Source organism: Nycticebus coucang, chromosome 5 (assembly GCF_027406575.1).
Source record: "Nycticebus coucang isolate mNycCou1 chromosome 5, mNycCou1.pri, whole genome shotgun sequence".
Classification (NCBI taxonomy): Eukaryota; Metazoa; Chordata; class Mammalia; order Primates; family Lorisidae; genus Nycticebus; species Nycticebus coucang.
In genome coordinates, this window is record NC_069784.1 from 104,436,497 (window position 1) to 104,458,888 (window position 22,392).

The 22,392-nt window shown below is 38.4% G+C and overlaps 1 protein-coding gene across 1 annotated transcript; it reads right to left on the reverse strand.

Annotated features, from left to right (window-relative positions):
* Positions 1 to 7,433: 7,433 nt before the first annotated feature.
* On the reverse strand, positions 7,434 to 21,820 carry LOC128586654 (protein LEG1 homolog). The gene is made up of 6 exons (XM_053592662.1): positions 21,511 to 21,820; positions 20,228 to 20,314; positions 18,497 to 18,681; positions 17,032 to 17,132; positions 8,775 to 9,013; positions 7,434 to 7,515 (listed from the first exon to the last, which is right to left on the reverse strand). The coding sequence occupies exons 1-6, from the start codon at positions 21,818 to 21,820 to the stop codon at positions 7,460 to 7,462; spliced, it is 978 nt and encodes a 325-aa protein (XP_053448637.1). The 3' UTR covers positions 7,434 to 7,459.
* Positions 21,821 to 22,392: the final 572 nt, after the last annotated feature.

Below are 22,392 nucleotides of genomic sequence, written 5' to 3' on the forward strand. Positions count from 1 at the left end.
ACAGTGATTCTATCTTGTAGATTTATATTTAAATCTAGATTATTTTCAAACAAAAGTTTAAATATTTAAAATTCATAAAGCCAGACTAGCAAATACAATATATTAACTGATTTATAGTTTTTTCCTATTTTTACCGACCACAAGTTTACAATGGTTACATGATAGAGTTCCCCTCCTCAGACCCACACTTGATAATGACAGCCTCAGGGTCAAGTTTGTCAGAGGGCTCCCTCAAAGGAGAGAGAGTGTACTGGTCAGAAGGTGGTGATTTACACAACTGATATGAAGCTTTCATATGAATGTGCCCCCAACCCCCACCCACTAACATTTGGGAAATGAAATTGGATGAGTTGGTTTGAATTGCATGGTTATTAGTAGAAACGATGTACTTTAAATCTCTGCCCTGTTGTTTGCTGGTTGAATGAGTTTGGGAAATTTTTCTAGTGCCCTCTGTGGTTCCGTTTACTTATTGCTAAAATGAAGATAGAGTATCACACCTACTATGCAAGATTATTTTGAAGAGTCAATAAAAAATTACCTTAGATATAAAGTATCTATCTAGTACTTTCTGCCAACATGGAGTAGGGATCCACCAAAGGCGGGAATTCAACAATTAATAATTCAACAATTATGCTTGAATATGGATACATGTCCTGTTCACAGGGCAAGAAAAGCATATCTGATGAACAGAATATAACAGGGGTAGTGTAATAAGTAAACATCCTCCCAAATCTCTTTCCTGAGACATGTCCAATAACCAGGCACCTTTGAAATGTCTAGTCACAACTAAACTCTCATTATTACTTGAAGATATGCAGAAACAATAGAACTATTTCCATTACAAAGAGAAAAATGAACAAATACCAGTGCCTCCGTCCCACTGGTTTCTCCCTCATCCCATCAAGCAGAGGCAGACTGAGACAAACGGCAGGTGAGGGTGGAGGAGAGAGGGACGCAAGCCAAGGAACCTGAGAGTGGAATGGCAGGACCACTGGAAAAATAAATCCCAACTTATTCTGAAGATACTGAAAAGCAACAGGTAGATTAGAGCACTCCAGCGCACAGCTGCCGGGGGGCAGATTGCAAAGTAGGAGCATCTTAAGGAGTTAGGTTAGTCATTTTTTTTTTTTTTTTGAGACAGAGTCTCATTATGTCACCTTCAGTAGAGTGCTGTGGCATCACGGCTCACAGTAACTTCAAACTCTTGGGCATAAGTGATTGTCTTGCCTTAGCCTCCCAGTAGCTGGGACTTACAGGTGCCTGTCACAACACCCAGCTATTTTTTGGTTATTGTTGTCATTGTTGTTTAGCAGGCCCTGGCCGAGTTTGAACACACCAACCCTTGTGCATGTGGCTGGCTCCCTAACTTCTGAGCTACGGGGGCCAAGCCTGGATTTTCTCTTCTTTAGCTCTTCTTTTAAACAGATAACAACCATCAGAACAAACTTCTTCCCTTTTTCTGAAAGGGAACAATAATATTATGCTTATCTTGATAGACTTATAATATTCAATATATTTATGGTACTTGGGAACATTCAATGTGGTTTTATTTATTTCATACATGTAGTACTTATGAAGTCTGACAATTTGTGAAGTTGCCACTATGTACTGTACAAACAACTTGGTAATGTTTCATAATGTTGGTACATCAGTGTCTCAGAGTTGTGTTCATGTTGAAGTGTGGCAGTATCTTGCTGAGTGTCATTCATTATTGTTGTGTGTCTTTGTGTGCCATCACGAGAATGCCAGAGCTTGAATTAGAGCTCTGATTCATTGAAAATAAACATTCTATTTCTTGTTAAGCTTGGCAAGAGTGGAAGTGAAATCAGGGATATGTTAGTTCAAGCTTATGGGGATAATGCCATGAAGAAAACGGCAGTGTACAAATGGATTAAATGTTTTTCTGAGGGGAGAGAAAGCATCACTGATGAAGAAAGATCAGGACAGCTAATAAGGAGCAGATATGATAAAAAAATTGCAAAAATCCATCTAATTATGAGTCAAAATCGTCGGCCGACTGTGAGAAGCATGGCAGATCAAGTAAACATTGATAGAGAAACAGAAAAGTTTTAACTGGAAATCTTCGCATGAGAAAGATGTAGGTCTTGCATCATGACAACCCACCAGCTCTCATATGGTACTGTCTACGGGGGAGTTTTTAGCCGGTAAACAAAAAATTGTAGTGGAACACCCTCCCTACTCATCTGATCTGGCTCACAATGACTTTTTTCTTTACCTACCCACTGAGCCATGGGTGCCACCCTAAGTGAAGTTTTGATCCTAGAATTATATGGTAACGTATTCTTAAATAGGCCAAGCTGAATGCTAAATATCAGTATCATCAATATTGTCTAAAAAGACTTAAATATGTATATATATATATATATAGCTTTAAGGCACAGGTCATCAAGCTATAGGTTAATCTGGTCTGTTGTTAGTTGTTATAAATAAAGTTTTATTAGGACCTGGCCACACCCATAAGTTTATTTATTCCTACTTTTGTGATGCAGTTATGCAGCTGTACACAAAACATGAAATATTTACTATCTGGTCCTTTACCAGAAAATACTTGGCCACTTCTGCTTTAAGGTAGTATTAGTAAAAATGTCACAATTGATGGCAATAAAAACAACATTTTTCATTGATCTACAAGTATACACATAACACACCCTAATACACCCTCGGGATTCACTGACTGGTCTCCCTCCCTTGCAGGGTTCTAGCTTTACTCCTGTATGTAATCTTAAGAAATGAATTCCCCCAGAAGTCAGACAGAGGGTAAAATTCCTCTATTACACATTCAAATTACTTACTTCATTGGAGATTAGGTTTTCATAGTCAGTCTTTATTCAGTACCTTTTTACCTTGTTCATCACAGTAGGCCAGTACTGAGGCAGTGCCAGGAATGAGGTCAACAATCGAAAAATATCTATTGAGTTGGGTCTAAGGCTTAGACAAGTTTTTCTGACAGCTCTTTGGCAGTTCATTGTGATCAGAATAAACACAAAATAACACGCGCATGGGGAAGGGCTGGTCCACAAAGCAGACTATCATGCAGAGGTTGTGAATTTGCCATCTGTGTACATTAATCCTGAATCCTCCTGGCCTCTCTTCTGACTGTGTCCCCTCTGGCTATGACCCTTTCCTGCAGAGTCACATGAAATGCTTCAGGCAGGTGCAACTTCCCAGCTCAGTTGCAGTCACTCCTTGTACCTCTTACCTACTTCCCTGGGCGTTTGCGCCTCCTGGGACATGGAACACCGGCTGGCAGCTATTTGGCACTCAGACTTGTCCAACCAGATTGGCGGGAGGGTTTATACCCATTAGGCAACCTCGGTCTAAATTACACCTGGGATTTAAGTGATAGAGGGGTCTGTCTGAGTGATGACACAGAGAGGCCACTGGAAGAATTTAGTAATTATGTTCTCATGATAAGGGATCGAGGCCACAGGGAAATCACAGGTTGGAGAGGAGGCAGACCGCAGGAGCAGGGGATAGTCACAGGCCACAGCCTTTATTGGGGTTCCACAGAAAAGGCAAGTAAGGCAGGGAGAGCAGTTTGGGATTGTCCAGTTAGGCTGATTCCAGCAAGCTGGGAATTCTACGGATGTGCTTTCCTCTCTCGGTGCCCACTGCCTACCCTGCCGTGGGATGATCCAGGGCAGAGGAAACACATCGAAATATCATCTTGTGCCCACGACTAGGTACGATTACTATGTGTCAATATAACATATAGAGAAAACATGGTGTTTCCTGCCCTTTGTTTTTCTGTTGAACAAATGACTTTTCATTCATTTAAAATAAAGTTTCATCTGTTTGAGTCCGACTCCAGTGCATACATATTTTTATACTTCCTCGTATTATCACTGATTTAATTGACCTGGATAAAGTTGTTTGCGAATGTGTATAGGTCACCTATAACAAAGAAGCAAACTTATTTGTTCTTATATAACAGTGCACACTTTGGTGTTTGGCATTTTAAGGTCTGACAGTTAAGTCCTCAAATTCATCCTAGAGAAAGTGCCGCATACCTCATTGCTGAATATCACTATGGTTACCTTCAAAGTATCCCATTGGGAAGCTATACACTGATGCCAGTGTCTAGGCCACCCTTCAAAGCAATTTTGGAACTCTTTCTAGAATGGCCTTCAGAGCTGTCATTATATTTATTACCCTTGATGTCCTGAATGTCATAAAAATGTCTTCCTTGGCCGGGCCCGGTGACTCACATCCATAATCTTAGCACTCTGGGAGGCCAAGGCAGGTGGATTGCCGGAGATCACAGGTTCGAGACCAGTCTGAGCAAGTGTGAGACCCCCGTCTCTAAAAAATAGCTGGGCATTGTAGCAGGCACCTATAGTCCCAGCTACTTGGAAGGCTGAGACAAGAGAATCGCTCAAGCTCAAGATTATGAGGTTGCTGTGAGCTGTGATGCCATGGTACTCTACTGAGGGAGACAAAGTGAGACTCTGTCTCAAAAAAGAAAAAAAAAGTCTTCCTTTCTCTCTCTCTCTCTTTGTGTGTGTGTGTGTGTGTATATATATGTATGTATTATCTTCAGGTAAAGGAAAAAGTCATTGTGGGCCAGATCAGATGAGTAGGGAGGGTGTTCCAATACAGTTTTTTGTTTACTGGCTAAAAACTCCCCCATAGACAGTACCATATGAGAGCTGGTGGGTTGTCATGATGCAAGAGCTACATCATTCTCATGCGAAGATTTCCAGTTAAGACTTTTCTGTTTCTCTATCAATGTTTACTTCATCTGCCATGCTTCTCACAGTCGGCTGATGATTTTGACTCATAATTACAGTCAAATCTAATTTTTGCAATTTTTTAAAATCATATCTGCTCCTTATTAGCTGCCCTAATCTCTCTTCATCAGTGATGTTTTCTCTCCCCTCAGAAAAACATTTAATCCATTTCTTCATGGCATTATCCCCATAAGCTTGAACTAACATATCCCTGATTTCACTTCCACTCTTGCCAAGCTTAACAAGAAATAGAATGTTTATTTTCAATGAATCAGAGCTCTAATTCAAGCTCTGGCATTCTCGTGATGGCACACAAAGACACACAACAATAATGAATGACACTCAGCAAGATACTGCCACACTTCAACATGAACACAACTCTGAGACACTGATGTACCAACATTATGAAACATTACCAAGTTGTTTGTACAGTACTGCCAAGGTAAGCACATAGTGGCAACTTCACAAATTGTCAGACTTCATAAGTGCTACATGTATGAAATAAATAAAACGACATTGAATTCTCCCAAGTACCATAAATATATTGAATATTATAAGTCTATCAAGATAAGCATAACATTATTGTTCCCTTTCAGAAAAAGGGAAGAAGTTTGTTCTGATGGTTGTTATCTGTTTAAAAGAAGAGCTAAAGAAGAGAAAATCCAGGCTCGGCCCCCATAGCTCAAAAGTTAGGGAGCCAGCCACATGCACAAGAGCTGGTGTGTTCAAACTCGGCCAGGGCCTGCTAAACAACAATGACAACAATAACCAAAAAATAGCTGGGTGTTGTGACAGGCACCTGTAGTCTCAGCTACTGGGAGGCTAAGGCAAGACAATCACTTATGCCCAAGAGTTTGAAGTTACTGTGAGCCATGATGCCACAGCACTCTACTGAAGGTGACATAATGAGACTCTGTCTCAAAAAAAAAAAAAAAAAGACTAACCTAACTCCTTAAGATGCTCCTACTTTGCAATCTGCCCCCCGGCAGCTGTGCGCTGGAGTGCTCTAATCTACCTGTTGCTTTTCAGTATCTTCAGAATAAGTTGGGATTTATTTTTCCAGTGGTCCTGCCATTCCACTCTCAGGTTCCTTGGCTTGCGTCCCTCTCTCCTCCACCCTCACCTGCCGTTTGTCTCAGTCTGCCTCTGCTTGATGGGATGAGGGAGAAACCAGTGGGACGGAGGCACTGGTATTTGTTCATTTTTCTCTTTGTAATGGAAATAGTTCTATTGTTTCTGCATATCTTCAAGTAATAATGAGAGTTTAGTTGTGACTAGACATTTCAAAGGTGCCTGGTTATTGGACATGTCTCAGGAAAGAGATTTGGGAGGATGTTTACTTATTACACTGCCCCTGTTATATTCTGTTCATCAGATATGCTTTTCTTGCCCTGTGAATAGGACATGTATCCATATTCAGGCATAATTGTTGAATTATTAATTGTTGAATTCCCGCCTTTGGTGGATCCCTACTCCATGTTGGCGGAAAGTATTAGATAGATACTTTTTATCTAAGGTAATTTTTTATTGACTCTTCAAAATAATCTTGCATAGTAGGTGTGATAATCTATCTTCATTTTAGCAATAAGTAAATGGAACCACAGAGGGCACTAGAAAAATTTCCCAAACTCATTCAACTAGCAAACAACAGGGCAGAGATTTAAAGTACATCGTTTCTACTCTAATATCCATGCAACTCAAACCAATTCATCCAATTTCATTTCCCAAAAGTTAGTGGGTGGGGGTTGGGGGGACATTCATATGAAAGCTTCATATCAGTTGTGTAAATCACCACCTTCTGGCCAGTACACTCTCTCTCCTTTGAGAGAGCCCTCTGACAAACTTGACCCTGAGGCTGTCATTATCAAGTGTGGGTCTGAGGAGGGGAACTCTATCATGTAACCATTGTAAACTTGTGGTTGGTAAAATAGGAAAGAACTACAAATCAGTTAACATATTGTATTTGCTAGTCTGGCTTTATGAATTTTAAATATTTGAACTTTTATTTAAAAATAATCTAGATTTAAATATAAATCTACAAAATAGAATCACTGTGAATGTCAAAAGTGAGATTAGGTAGGATTACAACAAAAGAGCAATGCTAGCTTAATTTAATTGTTTTATTAATTTCTGTTATTTTTATAGCTTAATGCAATTTCCTTTGATCTTGAACATTTTAAACTTTGATGAATTAAAAAAACAAGAATTATTATTCTAACAAAATAATAATTGTTTTTGTTTGAATTTTTAAATTAGAAAAGCATAACCAAATTCTTTTTTTTTTTTTTTTTTGTAGAGACAGAGTCTCACTTTATGGCCCTCAGTAGAGTGTCGTGGCCTCACACAGCTCACAGCAACCTCCAACTCCTGGGCTTAAGCGATTCTCTTGCCTCAGCCTCCCGAGTAGCTGGGACTACAGGCGCCCACCACAACGCCCGGCTATTTTTTGGTTGCAGTTTGGCCGGGGCTGGGTTTGAACCCACCACCCTCGGTATATGGGGCCGGCGCCCTACCGACTGAGCCACAGGCGCCGCCCCATAACCAAATTCTTAACAAACAAATCTAAGTTTAAAACATCAGAAACAACTAAACTACATGATTATGATTATATTAATTTTTGGAAATTAATAGTTGTCAAGGTAGAGTTGGTCATTTTTATTTCATTAATCCTTTCCAGAAGTTTGGAATTAAACATTTCAAGAACTATTTCAACTAGATTCATTGTAACTTCTAACTTCATAAATTTTTTCCACAGAACAAATACCTGTAAAAGATGCACAATTATTACAGTCAGCTCCTGTACATTTTTTGAGTATCATCTGGCAATATATCACTCATCTATTTTATTCTTTTCCTTTTTACTAATTTAGTGGTAAAATCATAATCAATACTAAGAAAAGTGAACATGGAATGAGATTTGTTGCTTTATTACCATGAGAAGATCTGACCTACCAATTGGATTTCATGTCCTTTCTATGAATTTAGTGGCAAAATCATAAATTATGCAAGGAAACTGCACAGGGGAGGCCATTGTTAAATGGTTGGCAATAACTAACAATAACTAATGTTCTCAATTATGGTAAATTCATGAAATGAAACAGTCTACATCTATTAAACAGAATGAGTTGGACCAATTTATTTTGTGGAAAAAATCTCCAAGAAAAAATTTCAGAGTGAAAGAGACTTGGGTCTCCTACTCACTGAGTGAGGGGAAGCTGCCTCCTGACTGACAGTGCTGCCCTAGAGCCATTACTAGAATGTGAACAACTTCAATTGCTTGCATGAAGTCTTAAAATGTTTGGGTGTTTTGGTTATCTAACTATTGTAAAGCCTTCAAAACATATATATTTAATTTATTTATGTTTCATTTGCTTCATTTCTACCTTTCAGAGTCAATGCTTTGAAAAGCACTCCTCAGTATAATAACTATGTTTTAAGTTTGGCTCAGCACTTCAGCGCATATATGGGAAATGGGAATTACAGGGTAATTTTCAAACTTGTACAGTCCGCCTATTTTTCACTGAGCTGGAAGATCTGGCATTTGAAGGACTAGAGCAAAAGGCTTTTTTGATGACTAATAGTACTGGATTGAGAGAACTCAGGTAAGTCAAATTTCACTTAGTAATTTCACTAATCATGGCAGGTATTCTTTAGGAATTTCTTTGTTTTCTTTAAGAAGAGAGCAGAGATTTTCTTTAAAAAGATCTGATGAACAAATTAAGGATTATACATGGGTATGTAGAACAAAAAAGTATGCTTCAGGTAGTCTGCCAACTTCAAGGCTCAGTTCTGACTCCAGATGAAAGGACAGACCATGAGTAGAAAGATCAAAATATGTGCTCATTATATTGTTCTGCCATATATCAAGAGTGATCACTGCTGCAGAAATGGAATGGATGTGCACAAAAATCATAACTTTCTTTTTGGAGAATTGCAATATCTATATCTCGATTTAATTGTTTTTTTCTTCCTCTATTCATTCAACCCATATGACTTTTTAAACTATTCTTTCAAAATTCTTACCTGTAAGTTTATCCACTTTGTCAAGCACATTAAGAGCAAACAGCACTGTATTCTGAAAAGCAGTAAAGTCACTGATGAAAGGGACTACATCAGTTCTAAGTAGGATTCGTGGAGGCAGGCCCTTCTGGAATTTGTATGTCCAGATCAAGGTTGTAGGAAAGCGCAATGCAGCTAAACACTCCACACCTACAACCCAATTTCTCTGAAAATGTTCTTCTGATTTAGAATAATAATCAAATCTAAAAGAAAAATGGGAAAGTATGCAATTACAATGAGCCACCTCAGACTTTCAATCTGACTGCCATTAGAAAACATTGCTTTGTGCCAACAAACTAAATTTATAATTTTACAATTTAGAAAATATATTTTATACTATGATGACTTTAGTCCCTCTCTCAAGAGATGTGAAGATTACCAATTCAAATTTTAAATCTGGGAAAGATCATCCTATTGATGGCTTGCATTTTAATTTCTATTTTATCTTTTTCAATCAGGCACATTATACTTGAACACTACATGAAGGCCATGTCTAACTCATACTCTTTGGGATGCAGAGATAGATATCAAAAACCTAAGGCAAAATCTTTGCTAGACTCAAATATAGTTTGTAAAACTATTGACTTCTTGCAGCCAGGGAGTCCCCAAAACATTGAGCATCATAGAAAAATAAAAGCCTGATTTTCCTTTCTCATTTTCTAAATAATTGAGCTTTCTTCTGGTGGAGAAGGAATATTATCTCCTTCTCCTAGGAGAAAGACAATCTACTTCTAGGAAGCTCAACCATCTCCCCTATCAGAAGGGAAAATCATTACAGTGGAAAGGTTAAGGGAATATTAAATAGTATATAAATATAAACTTCACAGCTCCTATCCATGTCAGCTGTCTAAGCATGCTAAACAACTAGCAGTTTTATAAACAGGCTCATTTTCCCTGAGATACTGTGTACTTCCCACTTGGCTCACCAGGTATGTTCACCCAGGTATGTTCACTTTCAAGTCTCATCATAGATGTCACCTTCTTGAAAAGGTTTTCCATCCTACTCAAGGTGAAATCAATTATTTCTTTTTCAGTCATAGTCCCATAGCAATGCATCATCTAAGTATTTGAAGATTTGTTCTCCCATTATACTACATTGTGATTTCTAGAAATTAGATTATCTAATTTCATTTTGACAGCACATTGGTAGGCTCCATTAAACAGATGATGCTTGCATAATGCTTGTCAATGTTCAATAAACCATAACATAACCCAGAGACTACCTACAGTAATCACATACCTACTACTACTCGCATGACTTTGAGATCCTCCCTACCCCATGCCTGGAAGTGGTTGAGAAGACAAAGTTGTATTACTGAGGACAAAGTGGTTCACATCCAGTGATCCACCTTAATACATTGCAGCTGTCTATTAAGCAAAGGTCAATGGAAGTGTGAATTCATGAGGATTCTGAGTAAAGGCCACTTGGTGTATTAAACAAATTGCAAGGGAGTCAGAATAACTAGGAAAAGACAAAAGAGATGGGTATTCAAGAGATTTGAAAGATTTAATCAGAGGTTTATTTGAGCATATATAAGCTTTAAAGCATTCAGTATTGTCTTAATGAACACCCCTTAATATATTTTTGCCTAAGGAAAGTAACTGTTATGTAGCAGAATGCAAGCATTGCCCCAGTGTTTTGCTTCTCCCTATATCTTGTCCCTTGTTATGTAACTTTTCAATACCCTTCCTCTTTACACAGGGTGAGGCAGAAAATCCTGCCCCTGTATCTGTCATGTGACTCGATTTGGGCAAAAAAATATTATATAATTTGACACTACTAAGCTTGAAATGTATTTTCAAAATTTTATTTTTCTCTCTTGGAATTCTGCTATCACTATAGAAAACAACTACGCCAGCCTGATGGAGAAGGAGTCAAGCGGGGCAGAGATGAGCTTCCTCATCATCCCTGCTATGACCATGACAAAAGACAGTAGACAGAACCACCCAACATTGGCTGGGTGCAGTGGCTCAGGCCTATAATCCTACACTCTGGGAGGCCAAGGCAGGTGGATTGACTGAGCTCAGGAGTTTGAGACCAACCTGAGCAAGAGGAAGACCCCATCTCTAGTAACAACTAGAAAAAAGTAGCCAGGTGTTATGGTGGGTGCCTGTAGTCCCAGCTACTCAGGAGGTTGAGGCAAGAGGATCACTTGAGCCTAATAGTTTGAGGTTGCTGTGAGGTATAACTTTGTGGCACTCTACCAAGGGTGACAAAGTAAGACTGTCTCAAAGAAAAGAAAAATAGTAGCCAACTTTAAGAGGGAGCCTAGGAAAGATCAGATTAAGTAAATGAGGTGAAGGCTATATTAATTAGTAGGATGTAAGCACTCCAATTTGTACAAATAATCAACACATTGAATCCTACAAAGGTATAAATGTATTCATGATCTATGTATATATGACTTAATAAAAAAAAAAACTTTTTTATAGTACTGAAGCTTAGTGATTATTGATGGGGCTACTTTCTTTAAAACAAAGCTAACTGAAGTACTCAGCCCTACTATGAAACTAATTTATGGCATATGAAAGCTATAACCCAGTTATAACCTAAAGAATATGGGGAAGAGGGAGAGGGAGGGGGGAGGTGGGATTACACCTATGTTGCATCTTACAAGGGTACATGTGAAACTTAGTAAATGTAGAATGTAAATGTCTTAACACAATAACTAAGAAAATGCCAGGAAGGCTATGTTAACCAGTGTGATGAAAATGTGTCAAACGATCTATGAAACCAGTATAGGTGCCCCATGATCGCATTAATGTACACAGCTATGATTTAATAAAAAAAAAAGAAAACAAAAAACAAAGCTAACTGAAATACAAGGCAACACACTTAGTAAATTACAGAGGCAGGTTTTAAACCCTGGCGCTCTGCCTAAGTCCACGTTCTTCCTAATACTGTCCACTGCCTTTTGTCATGGTGATGATGCTACTTTACACCGAATGTTTCTTATAGGCCAGTGGTATATTTGGAATAGTGTTTGCGTTTCTCCATCCTCAAAATTATTCTATGTGGCATATACTATTATTACTGCTATTTTAAAAAAGGAGACAATGACATCTATCATTGGATTCTGGGGTCGAATGAGTCAGGATTTAAAGCTCACAGCTGTAGAAGTCCAAAGTCAAACATCCTAATTCATACATTACTACTTTATTTCAAGGAACAAATAATATCCTACAATCTCTCAATATGAATTCAAAGAGCTTGATGAATCAGAGGCCTCGTAAACAGGTAGATTTACAAATCAGAGGGTATATAAACAGGTGTTTGAAAATTACCCAAAGAACTATTATTAAACATTCCTGGGAGAGGAATTAATAGAAAATGTGTATTTTCCTTTCTTACTAGTAAATCTCTATGCAAATTCATTTATCATACAATACATTATTATCTTTTCACCTCAATTAAATAAACAACAGAAGGGAATTTTCAGGATAAATATTTCTTTTGAGTAAAAATACTGATTTCAACAAACACTTCTACTTTTGAAACTGACCAAAACTCCATTAAAATGACAGTAAGAAGAAATAAAATCAAAGAACAGGAGCAGAGCAACAAAATTCTGGAAGCTAGAAATCGAAAATAACTAGTTGAAAAGATGTAATAAAATCAAGGAACCAAAATCCTAAGCAACCAGAGAGAAAAATAGAGAAATAATGCTGATGTAATTGGTAGAATTCTCCTCAATGTAAGCTGAGTAAGACCCTCTGTGTAAAGGGGGATCATTAAAATCAAGATGATTAAAATAGCCATGTATAAAGATTCCCTTCCAGATTTCAAATAGTGTGTAACTGCCACTCTTCACACTGGACAGGGTAGAGGAGAGGGTCCCCGAACTGTGTTGTAAGCTAATCATGGTGGATGGTAAGGATACCGACCACCTTGAAAACAAGGGATGCTGGGTACTAAGACACCCCGCCCAACATCCTTCTCTCTCGACACTAACAATACTAGCAGCCATCCTTCACTTTTGAAGCACATAACTGAAAGTGTCTCTGCTGGAAAACTTTGTAAGCTCCAGAGAAAAGACTTAAAGTTATTGGCATCATACTGTCAATAGAAGTTTACCTGAACAACCCAGCAAGATTAGTCTAGAAGTGTGTTCTTAGAAAAATTTCACTGAAAGGCTGGGTGCGGTGGCTCATGCCTAACACTCTGGGAAGCCAAGGTAGGTGGAATGCCTGAACTCGGGAGTTTGACAGCAGCCTGATCAGGAGCGAGACCCCCATCTCAAGAAAAAATAAATAGCCAGACACTGTGGTGGGCACTGTAGTCTCAGCTACTTGGGAGGCTGAGGCAAGAGAATTGCTTGAGCCCAAGGGTTTGAGGTTGCTGTGAGCTGTGACTTCATAGCACTCAATCCCAGGCAACTGAGTGAGATTCTGTCTCAAAAGAAAAAAGAAAAAAGAGAGAGAGAGAGAAGAACAATTCCATTCAAACACTCAGAGATTCTGAATGATCCTCTGTATTATACTAGTAGACATCCAGGTATTACCGGATACCTCAGGAAAGCCTCAATATGGATAAGAGACACTAAAACACTGACTGTCCACATTGCTGGATGGAGTTCTCTGAGCCTCTACTGGTTCAGGGTTTTGCCCAATTTATAAGTCATTCTTTGCTCATAAAACTTTTGCTAAATTTAATTTGTCTAAGATTTTAACAGTTTGATGTCAGAGTGGGATTTGAAGTTCAACTCTACTAATGTTCAGGAGCATCAGATGACAAAACTAGTTAACTACCAGCCCCCTCTGCCAACTGATCTCTGGCAACACCTGAGGTTGTGGGTGAACCGTCTGACACAAACACCATGAACTTGTGTTTTGAGCCCTCTCAGTTTATTGCAGCATTTTTGATCCAAACCATGTTTGGAAGTCATGACAGAACCAAGACTGGGTCCTTCAGGGAAGCCACAGGTGTCAGATCAGACAGAAAATAGACCGCATTCAGTAGGTAGTTACTAGAAGATGGGAAACCACATGTTCGTCTGGATGCATGAAGTCTAGAACCCCTCCATCTGGAACTTCAACCTATTTCATATGTGAGAAGTATGGACCCAGATTCTGGGCTTTTCTAGAGAAATGGGTGAAGCTTCCCAAAGGTAACTTAAGAGTTGGAGTGGCCACAATGGGGACACACTGTACAAAATGCAAACAGTTACACATCTTCATAGCTACAGAAGCTGCAGAAGATCTACTTGTACATGATTTTGAACCCAAACGCAGACCAAGGGGTTTCTTAAACTAAAAAAATTTATGCCGTGAGGTGTTGAAACCACTAATAATGTAAAGGCTTAAGGTAAAAATAGCAATAAAAGTCTGATTTCTAAATAAGTATGGATACAGCCAGAAGTCAATCAGCTACTGTTCCTTAACTTCCTCACTGCTGGACCTGCTTACTGCTTAATGACACATGTTCTCCCGGACAAGTGCAGGACTTGTGACCTGCAACTGCTTCTACAGGTAGCATTGCTACTGTAAAGCCTAGGACTGGTGCTTCTATAGATAACATGGCTATCGTAAAGCCTCAGGCTGGCCTTGGAGATACTGTCTAGACTCTGCATTTGGGGAATCCCAATGATATCAACCAGACCCTGATTGCAGGGAGACCCTCACTCACCAGAGTAACCTGACCCGCCACCTGGCAACAGCTATGGGGCTTTTTTTTTTTTTTCCGCATTTTTTTGACCAGGGATGGGTTTGAACCCACCACCTCTGGCATATAGGGCCGGTGCCCTAATCTTTTGAGCCACAGGCCCTGCCCCCTGCCCTAGCTATGGGGCTTTTTAGGCACAGCTGGATTCTGTCATTTATGGACTCCTAACTTTGGGCTTATTGCTAACACCCTATATGTGTCTCAAAGGGAAGAAATAATGAATCTTTAGAATGATCTGGGTGCTGTTAAAAGGCCTTTTATTTAAAATCAAGGAAAAGCTGCTAAATGTTCCAGCATTTGGGCTCCCAGATAGAAGAAAATGTTTCAATCTTTTTATACGTGAGGGAGAAGGAATAAGTCTGGAGGTGTTATCTGGAGACCTAGGAAGAGACCTGTTGGTTATTTTTCAAAACAATTGGACATTGTTACAAAGGGATGGCTTTCTTGCCTTTCAGCTATTCCTGCCACTTGTGACCTTCTTCAGGAAGCAGAAAAGGTTACATTAGGCCAGGCCACCACTGGGGTCTCCCCTTGCTGGAACAGAAAGGAGTAATTGGCTGACCTCTGGGAGGCCTGGCAGATATTAGGCTATTCTAGACAACCTAAATGTAACATTGAGAGCTGTCTCTACCTTAAATCCTGTCACCTTAACTTCCTTAAATGCCATGTGAAACTGAGCATGGCTATTTACACAACTGAACAAGTTTATTCTAGCCAACGGATCTGACAGACATAGCCTTAGAAAACCCAGCCTTAGAGATGTTTACCGATGGAAGCAGTTTTATGGATCAAGGACAATGGAGAGCCGGATTGAGATGGTGACTCATCAACAAACATTCTGGGCTTCAGCACATCCCCCTGGAACCTCAAGACTGAAGGCAGAACTCATAGCCCTCATTAGGGGACTCCCCAGCGAGGTAAAGGAGCACAGGTGACCAGCTACATGCACTCCAGTTATGCTTTTTCTGCTGTTTATGCTCAGTGCGCCATCTGGAGTAAAGGGGAGCACCTAACCTCTGGTAGTAAAGACATGAGCATGCTAAGAAAAATCCTAGCCTTGCTAGATGCCATTTTAGCCCCCAAGGAAGTAGCAATGGTACATAGCCTTGAACATCAGGGGGCAGTCCAGTGTCGAGAGGAAATCATCAGGCAGATTGGACCAGAAAAAGAACAGCAAGGAACAAAGACTCCCAAGGCATTATTGATCCCCTTGCTGCCTAAAATAGATCCTGGCTCTAACCCTCCCATGTGCTCAGAGGAAGACCTAAATAGAACACTCAGTTGGTGTTTGACCCTGGCCACAGGACTCGGGATGGGTAGATGTACAATGAGACTGGAGTGATTCTAGTACCCAATAATCTTTTAAATTATATTATTAAACATATTAATGACTCCACCCATTATGGGAGGGATGCCATTCTACTATTGGTACAAAAATATGTCATTGGTCCGCATATGAAAAGAACCATTCAGAAAGTTATTTGACTCTTTACTCAAAACATGTCTAAAACTAGTCCTCCTCTCTTCACAAAAGGACTTCAGGTTGTGAGTGGGAGGGCTGAGAGAGGCCTGGCAAATTGATTTCACCATGATGCCAAGGGTAGTGGAAATTTTGAAATATCTACTAATTTTTGTGGCTACCTTCTCTGGCTGGTTGAGGTTTTTCTCTGCCAGACACAAAGAGCCTCTGAAGCCATTAAGGCCTTGATAAAGGAAGTTATTCCTCAGTGTACAGTACTGGTTTCTATTTGGGGTGTCAAGGGTGCTCTGATCACACAGAATGCTTGCAAACCCTTGGTATAACATATAGCTTGGGGGCCAATGTCCACCAGAAAAAAACTGAAGAGACGAATCATACTATAAAGAAAATCTTACCTAAAATCTACCAAGAAATTAATCTGACCTAGAATAAGACACTCCCCTGGCTTATAATTAAAGATGTCCCCAGGAGTCGGTTCAAGTGAAGCCTGTTGAAGGCCTAATATAGCCACACCTGAACCCTTTCCTTTCCTCCTTCTCCTCCCCTGAACCCTTTCCCTTCCTCATCTTCCTACCAGACACAAAGGATCTGGTTAGCCTCACCTCTGAAGTTCTTGTCAAAGGACCCTAACTTTCCAAGAAAGCTATGGAATTTGCCCACCCCATATGGTCCATTAGGGTGCTGTGTAATTCATGAATATTTTTTTGCTCATATTCTCCCAAATTCTAACTTTAATTTGTCTAAAATTTTTCATAACATACATGATCGAGATAATAAATATCCATATATTTATGATACTGTATTTTGTTTTCTACAATTAAAGAAATTTGTTGCATTTTGCTTGTTTACTTGTTATTTAATGCAAGATATTTTTTGTCAGATTTTGTTCCTTCATCAGAAAATACTTGTTAAAGTTGATCATGCTACAGTATTTATACCTCATCACTATAATTCCCCAATGCTTAGACTTATATTTAATAAAAGAGATCGACAAACACTATAGAAAAAAAGAGAAAGGTTCAAAAAAACAAAATATTGCTCAGCATATTAAGTAGAGATCATTTTAGATCCAATCTTACCTGTCTTCAAAACTTTCAAAAGTATCTTGTAAGGTTGAGGTGTGTGCAGTCCATAAGTACTTCAGCAGGTCATCAAAGTTACTAGCAGGTGTCTGCAGATACTAAAGTCAAATTGATTAATACTTGAGCAACTGTAACAATTTCTGTTCCTGAAATTCAAAAATGTTCAGATATGTAATTTAGCACCATTTAAATGAGAGTAGAATTTTGTTTCTAAGAATGAATATGTGCAAGACTCACACTCTACAAAGGACACTATTTTTAATAAACATGGATCTAGAAAAAAATGAACTTCAAGTGTCTTCAGACTACATATTTTACACTTGGCAGCATATCTTTATTTTTTTCTTTTTTTTCTGCTAATATTGTTAAAGTTATCATAATATCTTAAGAGTAAGAAGAAAAATATTTGTTAGAATATTTAATTTGATTAAATATAAAGTAATAAATTAACGATCTAAACATCTCATAAATCTACATTTGTATCTTTTCCTGATTGATTTTATTCCATGTCTATGTTTAACCAATGTTTTTTTTTTTTTAGTTTGGTCCTTGAATATTTGATTTTGAACAACACATAATTATTCTACCCATATGTATTTATTCATTAATTCAGCTGAAATATGGTGATTGTTATGAAACCAGTTTCATAATTATATTTCCTTCAGTATCCCACAGTTAAGCTAAAATGTAAATTATCCAGAGTAGCCTATTCACTAATCAGCAAAATATCCTGCATGCTGACCATTTGTGTACAATTTATTTGAGGTAAGAAAAATGGATAGTTTGCTAAGAAGAATATGTTCCAGCACTTCTTCTTAGCAAAGTATCTCAAGAATGGAAAAAAAAGTATCCAATGTACTCAGCCCTACTATGAAACTAATTTATAGCTTTTATATGAAAGCTATAAGCCAATTACAGCCTAAGAATATGGGGAAAGGAGAAAGGGAGTGGAGGGGAAGGGGGAGGAGAGGTGCAGGGAGGGTAATTGGCGGGACCACACCTCCTGTGCATCTTACAAGGGTACATGTGAAACTTAATACATGTAGAATATAAATGTCTTAACGCAATAACTAAGAAAATGCCAGGAAGGCTATGTTAACTAGTGTGATGAAAATATTTCAAATTGTTTATAAAACCAGCGCAAGGTACCCATGATTATATTCATGTACACACTATGATTTAACAAAAAATAAAAATAAAAAAATAAGAAAGAAAAATGGATAGATTTTGTGCTAATGTTGTATTGGGGCAGTGGGTGTTAAAGACACATAATACCCCACTATAACAAATTATTAATATGTTATTAATGTAATGTTATTATCTTATGTAATCTTATATAACCATTTACACATTCATACCAAGGAAAATATTAGTATACAATGCGCAAAAAAAATCCTAAACAAAAAGTGTTATATGACAAAATAAATCCCCTTGCCATCTCCTAAGAGTAGAAAAAAAGAACCTGGTAAAAGGCATTCCACTCGTTCATTGTCGTATGGAAGGATGAACGACAGCTAGAAACATCATAACAAAACTTCATCTGATCCTTGGGTGGTGGCAAAAGCATAACTTGGTCTGATGATATCCCCATTATGCCAGAATCAACGGCAGCAAGGAAGGGTAATGAAGACAGAAAATAATTTAAATCTGCAAGAACGAGAGATGCGTCATCATACAAGAAGTAACAGGCATCAGAGGACATTTTTACAGAAGCCGTAAGTCATTAAGGAAAACTCCACAGATCCAGAAACATTTAATAAGAGTTAGGCGCTAGGTAAAAGATATTAACCCCAAACTCCCTTGAGCATTATTACATCATATATGTCATAATAAACATATGTTGGTTTTAGAACTTGCCTATGTTTTAAAACAAATAGTAATTGTAACGGATTTGGTAATATTCATTCTTCAAAGCATTACGTGAAAAGCAAGAACACTACTAGCTTATCTGTAGAATGTAACAAAACTTCCCATAGAGGTTCTGTTGTGACTTGTGTTTTGTCTAAAATATTTTAATTGTTTATAGCTTTAGTAAATGGGGATTGTCTGTTTTATATCGGTAAACTTAATTCGTAGCCATGCAGTTACGAACTCCTTACTTTATTCTATGTCTCTAAAGAAAAAAATTTGCATAAGCTTTGGAAATCAATCAGTGGATAATTGAGTTGACAATCAAATAAGACTCTTTTATAATTTATAAAAAATCCCTATCTATAGATAACCTATTCCAGCAGGTTCAGACATGATAATTCAGCTGAGTATTAGGCTATACTGAGTCCCACTAGAAATCGGTGATGCGGAATATTTCATCACAGACACGCATCTGTGAGGACAGTCCTCAGCCCCACGTGGCAGGCTGACACTGCAAAATACTAAACCACCTGAGGAGAACAAACTCTGAACTCTTGATCTGTGACCGGGACTGTTTGTGTCTTTGAAGAGAATGATTCAGAGTAGTGTGAAGAACACACGCAGGGCGCATCTGATGTGCAGCACTCAGAAAGAGAATTTTAATGTGGTGATGCTTCTGGTTGGGAATTCCCTCTCAGGAATTGTGTGAATTGGTTTCATTACTAGCACACAAAATTAAAGTAAAAAATTGGAATATACCTCCGGCTATTTTAGCATGAACTCTGTGTCTAAAGCCTCAGATTACTGAGTGATAAAATGAATTTCCATAGGTATTTATCTCTGGCATGTTTATGGGTTTCAGTACGGAGCACATCTGGTCTGAGCAAAATGAAACAGCATCCTTGTTCTTGGTCACTTCTAATTCCTTCTCATTCTGGAGACTCCTGGTCGCTCACGGGACATCCCACTTAATTGCCAGTGTTGGTTTCTTTCTTTCTTTTTTTTTTTTTTTTTTGCAGTTTTTGGCCAGGGCCGGGTTTGAACTTGCTACCTCCAGCATATGGGGCCAGCACCCTACTCCTTGAGCCACAGGCACCACCCCAGTGTTGGTTTCTTAAAGCCTATCACTTTTTGCAGTTTATTTTAGTCCTTTTATGAAAAGCTGAATATAGTCTAAGAACTTATATTGACATAATGACCCTTAAATCCCAACATAAAGACTGCAAGGTACATGGTGAAGGAACAGAACTGTTTTTGTTTTGTCTCTTTCTCCAAGATCATGGGTTTGGATGCTTTCCTTTGGGAAAGGTTAATGTCTGTTTTGCTATTGAAGTGAACCTACCAGCGTACCAACTATCCACGGAGACGCACAAATGATCTCCAGATGTAGAGCCACAGTCTGTCCTTCCAGTTGGATCCGCTAATCTGCCTAGAAGGGAAAGGATGAGGGACAGTGGTATTTCTTATGCACACCTTGAAACTGCTATCATTATTGCTTAACCAGATCTGTTTTGTTTGTAGCTGTAAAAACATTTATTTCTGAATAATTTGTGTTTGTAGTCCCATCACAGTTTATCTTTTATATTCTCGCAACCAATTTCTTTTTTTCTTAACAACATTACAATTTTTTACTTTTGAATTAAAAGTCTTAAGTGTTGTTTGCTTCTGTATTAGCTCTTCCATTTTTTTCTCTACCATCTGGTCAAAGTTATGGAAGCAAGATACATACAGATTCCAGGCGATGGTTTAGAGTCAAACCACGTCCCTGCTCCATAATATACTAGTTTGACTCTTATGCCTTAATTTCCTCAACTATAAAGCAGGGATAATAATGTAAATTACATTGTAGGGTTGAGTGAAGTGAGGAAAAGTATGAGAAGTATTTCACCTATTATCTATAGTAGGTAAATATTAGAAAATAACCTTTTTTTCCTGGTCAAATGAAATTGCTCTTCTCTCTCTTTTACTCTGCCCCCCCCCACACACAATAAATCAGAAGTTTCTTATTGGCTGTGTATCAATCTGTGTTAACCAACAGGCACCACTCTTTCTCATAAGCTTCTTCTGAATAAAATTTTTAAGAAGAACAAAATGTTTTTCAATTCATGAATGTTTATCCCCAAACATATCTTCTGTCCCACTTTAAGATACCCTATTTCCCAGAGGAAAAGCAATTATTTGCAGAGAAAGACCCTTACGCGCAAGGTGATGCTCCTTGAAAACCCATATCCATAATGAGGTGATCACAATTAAAAGTTCAAGAAGTTAAACCAATTTGGCATTGCCTTCTGACTTTAGTGTATATCCCTGCTCTCTTCATCTCATTGCTTATAAAGGAGTCTAGCACTTAGTGGAAATTCAACGAGTATTTTTAAAATGCCCAATAGATTACATATGGTGTCTTTTTGTAGTTGGTAACCATGTTTGATGCCTCACTGAGGTTACAAACAGACAACCCATAAAAGATAGGTTTGTAGAGAAAGAGAGAGACAGAAATAGAATAATCAGCAGTAGAAAAAAAAAAAAGGAAGGTAATTTTGAAAACATGGTATATACAGAGCCCCATTTCCCAAGAACTTCATGATACTGGTAGATCATTAGAATGGAAACCAGAGTCATTCTTACCTGTTCTATACTGCCAGCCATACAGCAGAGGCATTCCCCATATTATATTTTGTTCGTTTCCTGGTGCAAATTTTTCAAAGTATCTGGCTGTCTTGTTCAATAGGATTTTGTACATCCCCATTCTCTCACTGAAATTCCAGGGGTCAATGAGGTACTTTCCATTTTCTACACGGTAGTCACTGAACTGACCTGGGCTCTCCTTCCACAGAGGGGGAAAGAGAAATAGCTCATCCGAGATATTTGATGCTCGTACTAAAGAAGCGGAAACACAACCAACTATTACACAGGCCCACGGAGGACTGAAAGCCATTGTGCCTAAACCAGAGACTGAGATTCTGACGGGACTTTTATTGGGAAGGCGGAGCAAGAAGTCACCTGTGGCAATCAACACCTATAATTACTTTCCTGGGAATAACAGGGTGGAGACCAGAATGCCTTCCTGAAGATGACCACTCTTGTTAATGACGTTTCCAATGCTTCTAGACATGTGTCAGTCCCTAGAAGTTTTAGCAAACTTTGCTTTCTTTCTAAATATATTTCTGTCTCTGTCTTCTTTCTCTCACATTAACTAGATAAACAATTTCTATGTTCTTACCAGATTATTTCAAGTTTCAACAAAGATGACTATTCATTCAAATTAACCTCTAATTTGTGGGATTTCAAGCAATTTTTGGAAGACATTTGGATGATATTTGGGATATCACTGGATCTTTTTACAATTCTGTTCATGTGCAAGCTCAGACGTGTATGTCAGACTCGTCAATCCAAATTTCACAATAGTCGGAGCTGAAGATTGATATGAAGGTCATTTACTTGGGGGTTGCAGAGTGAAAGAAAAGGGAAGGAGAAACAGCTGATAGAAGGAGAGATAATTGGCATGTC

Excerpts from the sequence above, each read along its gene's own strand:
- LOC128586654 (XM_053592662.1), bottom strand. The coding sequence starts at position 21,820 with ATGGCTTTCAGTCCTCCGTGGGCCTGTGTAATAGTTGGTTGTGTTTCC. Across the intron at positions 18,682-20,227 it reads CGTGGATAGTTGGTACGCTG|ATTTAAATTATTTTCTGTCT; the intron begins GTAGGTTCACTT and ends TCGTTCTTGCAG. Across the intron at positions 9,014-17,031 it reads TTTGAAAGTTTTGAAGACAG|ATTTGATTATTATTCTAAAT; the intron begins GTAAGATTGGAT and ends TTTTTCTTTTAG.